Source organism: Oncorhynchus clarkii, chromosome 33, assembly GCF_045791955.1.
Source record: "Oncorhynchus clarkii lewisi isolate Uvic-CL-2024 chromosome 33, UVic_Ocla_1.0, whole genome shotgun sequence".
Lineage (NCBI taxonomy): Eukaryota > Metazoa > Chordata > Actinopteri > Salmoniformes > Salmonidae > Oncorhynchus > Oncorhynchus clarkii.
This window is the reverse complement of record NC_092179.1, coordinates 16,737,862-16,748,609: the sequence shown is the minus strand read 5'-3', so window position 1 is coordinate 16,748,609 and position 10,748 is coordinate 16,737,862. Positions and strand designations below refer to the sequence as shown.

The 10,748-nt window shown below is 45.7% G+C and overlaps 1 protein-coding gene across 3 annotated transcripts in view; it reads right to left on the bottom strand.

Moving 5' to 3' along the window:
• Positions 1 to 233: 233 nt before the first annotated feature.
• Positions 234 to 10,748, bottom strand: part of LOC139392834 (USP6 N-terminal-like protein) — a 76,462-nt gene continuing 65,947 nt past the window's right edge. For all 3 annotated transcript variants that reach the window (XM_071141124.1, XM_071141121.1, XM_071141123.1), the window contains 7 exons: positions 10,487 to 10,535; positions 8,477 to 8,597; positions 8,079 to 8,173; positions 7,490 to 7,555; positions 6,324 to 6,423; positions 5,958 to 6,110; positions 234 to 3,196 (listed from right to left, as the gene is read on the bottom strand). In XM_071141124.1, coding sequence (XP_070997225.1) covers positions 1,557 to 3,196; positions 5,958 to 6,110; positions 6,324 to 6,423; positions 7,490 to 7,555; positions 8,079 to 8,173; positions 8,477 to 8,597; positions 10,487 to 10,535 — 2,224 coding nt within the window. In that variant the 3' untranslated portion in view covers positions 234 to 1,556. The remainder of the gene's footprint in view (positions 3,197 to 5,957; positions 6,111 to 6,323; positions 6,424 to 7,489; positions 7,556 to 8,078; positions 8,174 to 8,476; positions 8,598 to 10,486; positions 10,536 to 10,748) is intronic.

Here is a 10,748-nt window from a genome sequence, read left to right as displayed (position 1 = left end):
TGCATAGAGTTGGAAGAGGTTGCAATTAATTTTGACTGAAGTTGCTCTCCACTAGAGGGTAGTGTTTCCTCAAATATCAGCAGATGAATAACGTTGGCACTTCTTATCCCCTTTTCCAGTATCCGGCCTGAGCTTTGTGGTCCATGCATGTAGAATATGTACGAAGACACTTCACTGATGTATGAAGGGAATAGCAATAACATTCTTACAGAAATAAATCTACAGACACATGATCAGAAATGCACACCCCAATTTGTTTTATTAAGTAAAGAAAAGTCTCTGAAACCATTTTGCAATTAATTATTTAACAAAAAGAAGGAATGACTTATTTGCATGTTCAAATAATAACAGTATAATTATAACTGTTTGAGAATGATAAGCATTGTATCAAAAAGTACATAGTTGAGAATCAGCAATAAAAGGGGAGGTGGTTGAATATGTATTCAAATGTGTGACGTCACACTACAAAGTAGTATGTACAGGTCAGTAAGTATTGATTTAATATGTAAGTGCTGGTAACTGAACAGCAGTGAATGTGACTGCTGAAAATACAAGACATGAGTTGACAATGAAAGCATATTGCGGCTTAGTAAGTACTTCAACACCAGTACACATCATCTATAGAAACCTCTTGCAGAAAGCTGACACTTACTCTGTGGTGATGAAAATACCGTACTGTTAATATGCAATTAATGTTCATGTAAACTTTTCAGAGGGAAGTAAATCGTACATAACTTCAGGGGAGAAAAGGGGTGTCTTTCCTACGGACGACAAAACAGTTCACTGTTACAGTCTCAATATGGGGTATAAAGCCGACACTGGCCTCGATACCCAAACATACTGTACACACTATTTGGGTTACAGAAATGCTTTGCAATGACTAGAAATTACAGTGGTCGCTAAACTGAGCGACAGAATAATCTCAATGAAAAAATGAAAGTTGAAAAAAATGGTCCTTATACAGTGGAGGTGCTTCAAAATGTAAATTATTTATTTTCGACAATGATTTTAAATCTGCACTGATCCGTAATTCTATTATTTGACAAAGCTTTGTTTCTTCTCTCAGAAAAATAAGATATTCACAAGCATATAGAGTAAATTGACCTCTAAAGTAGATGTTTTGGAAGTAACTCATAAAAAAATAAAGATGGAAAAGAAAAAAGGAATCATTGAGTTTGTCTCACCAGGAGAAGTGTCCCTGTCTACTCATAACGTTTCAATAACTCCGTAGATTAACAAAACATCATTTACTGTACATTTTCAACTCTAAAATATATATATATATATATATACTTTTAACTCCTGTCGTTAATGATTTAACATCCAAAAAATAAAATAATCAATCTTCAGTGGGTTAAAAGGGATCCATGAAAACATCAGAAGCTGGTATACTGCAGCATTCACGATGCAGTATGACTTTATGGGTCAGAACGTCCCATATAAAGCACAAACAGACCAAACTAAAACTCCTTAACCCCAGTAGGACTACCGCTGGTCTCTGCTGCCACAGTGTCAGTGACTAAACCTCAGTGTCTTTCTATCCCTCTCTCCTCCTATCACAGCAACATAGACTCCTGCATGGTGAACGCCTCTGGTGCGTGCCTGTAGTGTTGTCCTCCGAACAGCGGGGGGAGCTGCTGCCTCATGGTGGGCTGCTGCTGCTCGTGGAACTGTGTCCTGTAGTGAGCCAGGCCGTCAGGGCCGGGGGGGAAGGTGAACTCCTGCACGAGGGACATCTGGGCCCTCTGGAAGCTGGGGGATCGGGGTACACCTCCAGGGGCACGTGTCATGTCACCACCTTCCTGCTGCCTCCACGGCTGCACCTCCACTGCCCCTCCCCGGCCTGGCCCCTCAGACAGGTAGGGTTGTGTCTGCTCCCCTCTCCTGTACCCCTCGTACCTGTTGTAGGCAACAGTAGGGTACACCGGATAGGCGGCTGCAGCGGAGGTGAGCCGTGTGGGCTGGTGCAGGTATGTGGAGGCGTTACTACCAGGGCTGTCCAGCTGCTGTATGGTGCGGGGGACCTGCGGGGCTACAAGGGTCCGGGGGGGCTGGGCTGAGCTGGGAGGCTGCCTGTGGGTGGTGGCATAGGAGTTGTTCATGAGGGCCTTCTCCGGAGAGTGGCTGGGCCGCTGGGTGGTGACGTACGCCCTCTCCCCATACATCAGACCCATAGGTGGGGTGCCTCGGGAGGGCGGGGGGCCGTAGTGCCTGTCCTCTCCCAGTCCCCTCTGCTCAAGGCTCACACTGTATGGGGGGTAGTGGAGTGGCACCATAGCAGGCCGGCCGGGGGAGTACTGCTGGGGGGGCGTGTGGTACTGGCTCTGGCCGTTGGGGTGGACATAGGGTTTACCCCCCGCAGGGCTGTTGAGTGACAGAGCAGCAGGGATGTGGCGTTTGGGCTGCCTACCCACTGGTCCTTGCAGTCTGGGGGTGGGGGGTAGGGATGGCGATGGTGGCCTCTCCAGCTCCTCCACAAAGTCCTGCTCTGCCCCCCCGGGCACGTTGTCGTACTGAGAGGAGTTGGAGCCGCGGTTGGAGCCTGGGATCAAGCCCCTGGAGCGGGGCCGGGGGTTGAGCAGCAGGGTGTCATCAGGGCTGGAGGGAGCCGGGGAACCACCGCGGCTCAGCTGGATCTCCCTGGCAGCCGCTGCCTTGGCCGCCTCCAGCTTGGTCTCGGACGGCTTGACCCAGCGCGGGGCGATGTCTTTACGGGAGCTGCTGGAGGCGGCATTGGAGTTGTGATTGGCCGTGGCGTGGTTCTGAGGCTTCCCTCCATCCACCACTTTTATAAGAGGGTTGTTGTGTGGCGAGGGAGAGGGCGCTGGGGACGGTGTAGGTGTGGACCCTCTCTCTGGAGTCGCAAGGGGGGGTACGGAGGGCTGTTTGCAGTGGGGGTCGATGTGGACGGAGGGCTGTTTGCAGTGGGGGTCGAGGTGGACGGCGTTCTCTCCGGACCCCCGTGATCTGGCCTCCCTCTTCTCAGCCTTGTGCTGCCGGACCAGCTTCTCCAGGGAGTCCCTGCCCGCCCGGTTGGGGTGTTGGCTGTCCCGCTGGTGCTCGGGGGAGGGGCTGGGCGCTTTTGGGGGCTCGGCCGGCTGGGCGTGGCTCTGACCATTCGCCACGTGGTTCTGGTTCACCGCCGGTTCTGGGGGAAGCTGCCCAAGAAGCTTCTTGGGATACTCGTCCTCTTTACCTGCACAGATACAACAGACAGACGGGTTAGAGCACCTGGAGGGAGAACACAAAACGGAAAAGGCATGTTTTCAAACGAAGAATATTAAAAAAAGGGCAATATGGATTCATGCAACATCACTGCCGACGGGGGTGAAAATAAAGAGAGAATTACATTCACCACAACACTGAATAATCACGTCTCCACAGGCGAGAAACCAACCAAGGACATAACAAAACACAACATCTGAAGTATATCTGATATTAAAATCCCAGAGCGCGAGCCAGAGGCATCCAATTAGGAAGTGCCATTCAAAAGTGTAGACTGAAATAATGTGTTTTCACTCAGTTTCATTAAAATGTACGTAGCTGCAGCAGCAGGCCGACCTCAAAAGGTCAGACTGAAATGAGCTACCGGACTGTCCTTAAAGACTTTACAAGCACTTGTAAGAAGTAAAGTAGGAAACGTGGCTGAGTTAGCAGTCAAGGACAAAAAACATACATATCTCAACTCCATGCTGTTTTAAACTCTATTACTTGATGAGTATATTATTATTATTACTACATGAAAATAAAGTGCAGTACAGGTAACACAGACACAGAGAAACAGACAGTGAAGGTGGGACACTGGATGTGTTGGGCTCTGGTAGGAACAGTGTGTCCACAATCACCATAGAAACCAGGAGACACGAGCTGGAGAAGAGGAAGTGATGTGACAGGACCAGGATGTGTTGTGAGTTTGAACCAGGAAGTGCTGTCACTGACTGTTATTAATCCACAAACTAAAGTGGCTCTCTATTGTGTAAGAAAGTGTCCCATTTCCCTGTCCTTAGACTGAACGGGTGAAAACAATATGGAGAAACTCTGCCTGTAAGTCACAGCATCCATCATTCCTACACAGCTTCCTGTCCTTCTCTACTTTCACTTAGAACCACTAATCTGAAAAGGCTGGATAAGGGAAATAATGGCTCTTAGGTTGGGGATAAAGGAAAGGAGACAAGAAGTCAGAAGCTATTCAAATGTATTGGGACCCAGCCGAGATCAGTGCTTTATTGCTTTCACCCACCCAGTCTTCTCAGTTTGGACTCAGGAGAGGAAGCCACTTGAGAGTATTGAGGATTCACCCCGGAAATATGTGTTCACTGATACAGGTGCTTAAGGGTTGCCAGTTAAGGATAGGATGCAGTCCCCACCCCACAATCAAAACGTAAACACAGACAACAACCCATTCAAACCTTTGTTTAGCCTCTTATTAAAAACCTAATCCAGCAATTTAACTGTCAAAGTTGGAAGAGTTCTGGGTTGAAGATGATCTCCGAGTGCTGCAGTCGAACAAAAAGCCTCCTCTGTTGGATGATACTTATTATCCTGACACCAGGAAGAGAAAATAGCTGTCTCACCGTGTGTGTGTGTGTGTGTGTACACACACAACCAGGGTGGTAGGATGCCACAGTACATTAGGACATTTGGAGGTTAAGCCATTATGTAGTCTACAATGTTGAGCGGTGACCAGTCAAAGCTTTAGGCGAGATGTATCTTACTAACTGAAAGTATTGACTCAAAGTATCTTACTAACCGAAAGTATTGACTCAAAGTATCTTACTAACTGAAAGTATTGACTCAAAGTATCTTACTAACTGTAAAGTAGGAATTAAAGTATCTTACTAACTGTAAAGTAGGATTCAAAGTATCTTACAAACTGTAAAGTATTGACTTAATATATCTTATTAACTGTAAAGTATTGACTTAAAGTATCTTACAAACTGTTAAGTATTGACTTAAAGTATCTTACAAACTGTAAAGTATTGACTTAAAGTATCATACTAACTGTAAAGTATTGACTTAATATATCTTATTAACTGTAAAGTATTGACTTAAAGTATCTTATTAACTGTAAAGAATTGACTTAAAGTATCATACTAACTGTAAAGTATTGACTTAAAGTATCTTACTAACTGTAAAGTAGGAGTTAAACAGTTACTACTGTATTGATAATGACTATCTACAGTACCTCGCTAAAAGCAGGCAGAGACAACGAGTGTGGTAGTAATAGAGGAGGATAATCCCTCCACTACAAGACTCCAAGGTAGCTTTACCAATAGTAGCTTTACCAACAGTAGCTTTACCAATAGTAGCCTGGCCTGAGTTGCAGTAGCTACTGCACAAGGTTGCGGTAACATTGTGAGAATGCTCTGTAAGAAAACCCCAGGGCTGCTGGGTAGACAGGCGACAGACAGACGTAAAACGGAGGGACAGGCAGAGGAAGGGAGGGATGAACAGATGAAACAGGGGAACACCAGTCAGGATAGCCCACCGGTTACTGTCGTAGGAGGGGATGTGGCCCCCACTCCCACCCACACTTTTGTAGGCTGGGCCGAACCATTGGGAGAAGAGGGAGAAGAGGCAGATTAAGCAAGAGACAGAAAGCAAGATGAGACAGACTGCTATCACTAATTACTACTACCACTGGTAATACTACTACACAGCAGCCAGCAGGAGAGCTGTGTGTGTGTGTGTGTGTGTGTGTGTGTGTGTGTGTGTGTGTGTGTGTGTGTGTGTGTGTGTGTGTGTGTGTGTGTGTGTGTGTGTTTGAACTGGAACTGTGTGATTGAAGGGGAATGTAAGTGAAGTAACATATGCAGGGTGATACATCCGTGTGTGTGTGTGTGTGTGTGTTGATATTTTAAGCTTGTGTGTGGCAGTTGTCTAATCTGCGTGTGTGGGACAAATGTATAGCCTACTGTAATCAGTGTGTATGAGAGGTGTTGGGGGCAGAAGGCTACCTGGTGCGGCCAGCTCCAGTTTGGACCTCCTTAGCTCCACCATGTTGTTCTGCAGCTGCTCAATTACAAAGTCATCCTCAAAGAAGAAGTCCTTGGCCAGAGTCACCTGCAGAAACTCAACCAGATCCTCCATAGACAGCTTCAACAGGTGCTCTGCAAACACACACACACACACACACACACACACACACACACACACACACACACACACACACACACACAGTGTGAGAACACTTTCCCCTGTGCAGTTTGAGGACAGTCACAGATCTTAGAGGTTACTTTGCCTGAGACCTGAAACGGGGGCTTTAGTTCAGCGGGCTAAAACCAGGTGGTCACAATAGCACAATCCTACTGTTCTGGTCTTACTCTTGTGCAGTTTGAGGACCGTGTAAGACATGGCGGTCAGAACTCTCTCTCCCTCCAGGATATAGATGTCCCAGATCCGCAGGGTCAGGGTGAAGGGGGTCTGAGGGAGAGATTGGAAGAGAGACAGAGAGAGGAAGAAAGATCATGAAGAAGAGAGAAAGGGAGAGAGAATGAGTGAGCCAGAATGGAGGAGAAATAAATATATTTTCTAAATATAATTGAACACTTTCTTTAGCACGACACCCGCAGTAGGCATGGTGTGATAACGACTGTTGCTTTACAAAGACACATTTAGAAAAGCTGCAGACCTAAAGGATACAGAGGGAAGGGGATGTGATTCAGACACTCACCCTGTCTAACATACTGATACAGAGGGAAGGGGATGTGATTCAGACACTCACCCTGTCTAACATACTGATACAGAGGGAAGGGGATGTGATTCAGACACTCACCCTGTCTAACATACTGATACAGAGGGAAGGGGATGTGATTCAGACACTCACCCTGTCTAATATTCTGATACAGAGGGAAGGGGATGTGATTCAGACACTCACCCTGTCTAACATTCTGATACAGAGGGAAGGGGATGTGATTCAGACACTCACCCTGTCTAATATTCTGATACAGAGGGAAGGGGATGTGATTCAGACACTCACCCTGTCTAACATTCTGACACAGAGGGAAGGGGATGTGATTCAGACACTCACCCTGTCTAACATACTGATACAGAGGGAAGGGGATGTGATTCAGACACTCACCCTGTCTAACATTCTGATACAGAGGGAAGGGGATGTGATTCAGACACTCACCCTGTCTAACATTCTGATACAGAGGGAAGGGGATGTGATTCAGACACTCACCCTGTCTAACATTCTGATACGGAGGGAAGGGGATGTGATTCAGACACTCACCCTGTCTAACATTCTGATACAGAGGGAAGGGGATGTGATTCAGACACTCACCCTGTCTAACATTCTGATACAGAGGGAAGGGGATGTGATTCAGACACTCACCCTGTCTAACATTCTGATACAGAGGGAAGGGGATGTGATCCAGACACTCACCCTGTCTAACATACTAATACAGAGGAAAGGGGATGTGATCCAGACACTCACCCTGTCTAACATTCTGATACAGAGGGAAGGGGATGTGAGCCAGACACTCACCCTGTCCAGGAAACACTGGAAAAACCACTTCATAGTGTACAGGCTGGTGAACACCTCCTGTGTGTCCTGAAACAGAGGTTAATGAGCCATTTCACTCCGTGTCCGTGTGTGTGTGTGTGTGTGTGTGCACGTATTAAAAAATGGCAGTGGCCTTGGTTTAACAGCAATGGTGAATCCGCCAATGTGCCCTAGGCCCCATATTAAAAGCAGAATAAAAGCCATGTTTGTCTGTCTGTATGAGTGTGTGTGTGTGTGTGTGTGTGTGTGTGTGTGTGTGTGTGTGTGTGTGTGTACGTACGTGCGTATTAAAAAATGGCAGTGGCCTTGGTTTAACAGCAGTGGTGAATCCGTCAATGTGCACTAGGCCCCATATTAAAAGCAGAATAAAAGCCATATCTGTGTGTGTATGGTTGTGTGTGTAGACAATGCATTTCTCTCTCATTCCACAACCCTTTAATCTCAACACATCAAAGGCTGCTGCGCCACTCAACTCAGTCCCCCATTCCAGCTGGCTTAGGCTGTCATTTATATACCACTACCCCCTCCCCAGGCTGTGTGTGTGTGTGTGTGTGTGCTCTGCGGGCCTCACCAGGTGTGACTTCAGTTTGGGCATCATCTTCTTGAGGATGCGGTCATGGTGCTCCTGGAAGCGCATCAGCTTGGGGAAGCCGGGGATAAAAAACCCTAGAGGGGAGGAGATCACAGAGCATTTTTATAAAATGTAGGAAATGACTCTGGTGGTTCTCGCTGTGTGTGGGTCTGAATGGAAGGGACGGGAGATTGGGTGAGCTCTATAGATATCTGGTAAGGAGGTGTAAGGGAGGGTTCTCTAGAAATGTGTTTCTTCACGTTTTATGGGGCCCAGAAGAGACAGCCTAAGTCCTGGAAAGGTATGTGTGAGATGGGTGTGTGGGTTTTGCGTGGGCTATTGAATGACGGTCTAACACTTCGATAGGATGTTACACAGTGTGTAGTGTGTGGGTTTACCATGCATGGCGTGTTTCTGTCCAGACAGCAGTTTGACCAAAGCCCAGAAGGCATCCTCTTCATTCATATAGATGAGCAACAGAGCAGTGATCTGACTCATGCCCTGGCAGTACCCCACCTCCTATACACACACACACACACACACTTGTATAATGTATAGACAAACATACAGTTGAAGTCGGACGTTTACACACACCTTAGCCAAATACATTTAAACTCGTTTTTTCACAATTCCTAACATTTAATCCTAGTAATAATTCCCTGTTTTAGGTCAGTTAGGATTACAACTTTATTTTAAGAATGTGAAATGTCAGAATAATAGTAGAGAGAATGATTTATTTCAGCTTTTATTTCTTTCATCACATTCCCAGTGGGTCAGAAGTTTACATACACTCAATTAGTATTTGGTAGCATTGCCTTTAAATTGTTTAACTTGGGTCAAACATTTCAGGAAGCCTTCCACAAGCTTCCCACAATAAGTTGGGTGAATATTGGCCCATTCCTCCTGACAGAGCTGGTGTAACTGAGTCAGGTTTGTAGGCCTCCTTGCTCACACATGCTTTTTCAGTTCTGCCCACAAACTTTCTATGGGATTGAGGTCAGGGCTTTGTGATGGCCACTCCAATACCTTGACTTTGTTGTCCTTAAGCCATTTTGCCACAACTTTGGAAGTATGCTTGGGGTCATTGTCCATTTGGAAGACCCATTTGCAACCAAGCTTTAACTTCCTGACTGATGTCTTGAGATGTTGCTTCAATATATCCACATAATTTTCCTGCCTCATGATGCAATCTATTTTGTGAAGTGCGCCAGTCCCTCCTGCAGCAAAGCACCCCCACAACATAATGCTGCCACCCCCGTGCTTCACGGTTGGGTTGGTGTTCTTCAGCTTGCAAGCATCCCCCTTTTTCCTCCAAACATAACAATGGTCATTATGGCCAAACAGTTCCATTTTTGTTTCATCAGACCAGAGGACATTTCTCCAAAAAGTATGATCTTTGTCCCCATGTGCAGTTGCAAACTGTAGTCTGGCTTTTTTATGACGGTTTTAGAGCAGTGGCTTCTTCCTTGCTGAGCGGCCTTTCAGGTTATGTCGATATCAGACTCGTTTTACTGTGGATAAAGATACTTTTGTACCTGTTTCCTCCAGCATCTTCAAAAGGTCCTTTGCTGTTGTTCTGGGATTGATTTGCACTTTTCGCACCAAAGTACATTCCTCTCTAAGAAACAGAACGTGTCTCCTTCCTGAGCGGTATGACGGCTGCGTGGTCCCATGATGTTTATACTTGCGTATTATTGTTTGTACAGATGAATGTGGTACCTTCAGGCATTTGGAAATTGCAACCAAGGATGAACCAGACTTGTGGAGGTCTACTATTTATTTTCTGAGGTCTTGGCTGATTTCTTTTGATTTTCCCATGATGTCAAGCAAAGAGGCACTGAGTTTGAAGGTAGGCCTTGAAATACATTCACAGGTACACCTCCAATTGACTCAAATGATGTCAATTGGCCTATCAGAAGCTTCTAAAGCCATGACATCATTTTCTGGAATTTTCCACGCTGTTTAAAGGCACAGTCACCTTAGTGTAAGTAATCTTCTGATACAGTGAATTATAAGTGAAATAATCTGTCTGTAAACAATTGTTGGAAAAATGACTTGTGTCATGCACAAAGTAGATGTCCTTACCGACTTGCCAAAACTATAGTTGGTTAACAAGAAATTTGTGGAGTGGTTGAAAATCGAGTTTTAATGACTCCAAACTAAGTGTATGTAAACTTCTGACTTCAACTGTACATACAAAACTGCACACAAACTCACTTTTCTATTTCTACACAGGAACAGAAAAGGTTGGTGGATGGAGAGAACAGGAGCTGGACGAGGGGGGAAAAGAAGGACGAGGGAGAGGAGAAGGACGAGGCTGTAGAAAACAGTTGATTGGGATGAAGAGGTAGAATAAAGAAAGGCGGTTTCGGGGGGATTCATTCTGGAATGTGTGTAGTGTGACTCACCGTGTTGTACATGGAGTAGGCTGTTAGGACGTGGAACAGAGCCTGCTGCCTGAAAACAACAACAAACAGTCAACCTACTAATATAATGACTAGACATCATCTGATGGAAGTGCAGGTTAACTAACAGGAACATCTCAGGAGCTTCCCAATTGATCACAAAAGGGGAATTCAGGTTGCTTTTATATTTAACCAGGTTAGTCTCATTGAGATACATTTTTCAAGAGAGATCTGGTCTTCTCTCATCATTCAAATGCTCTAATAG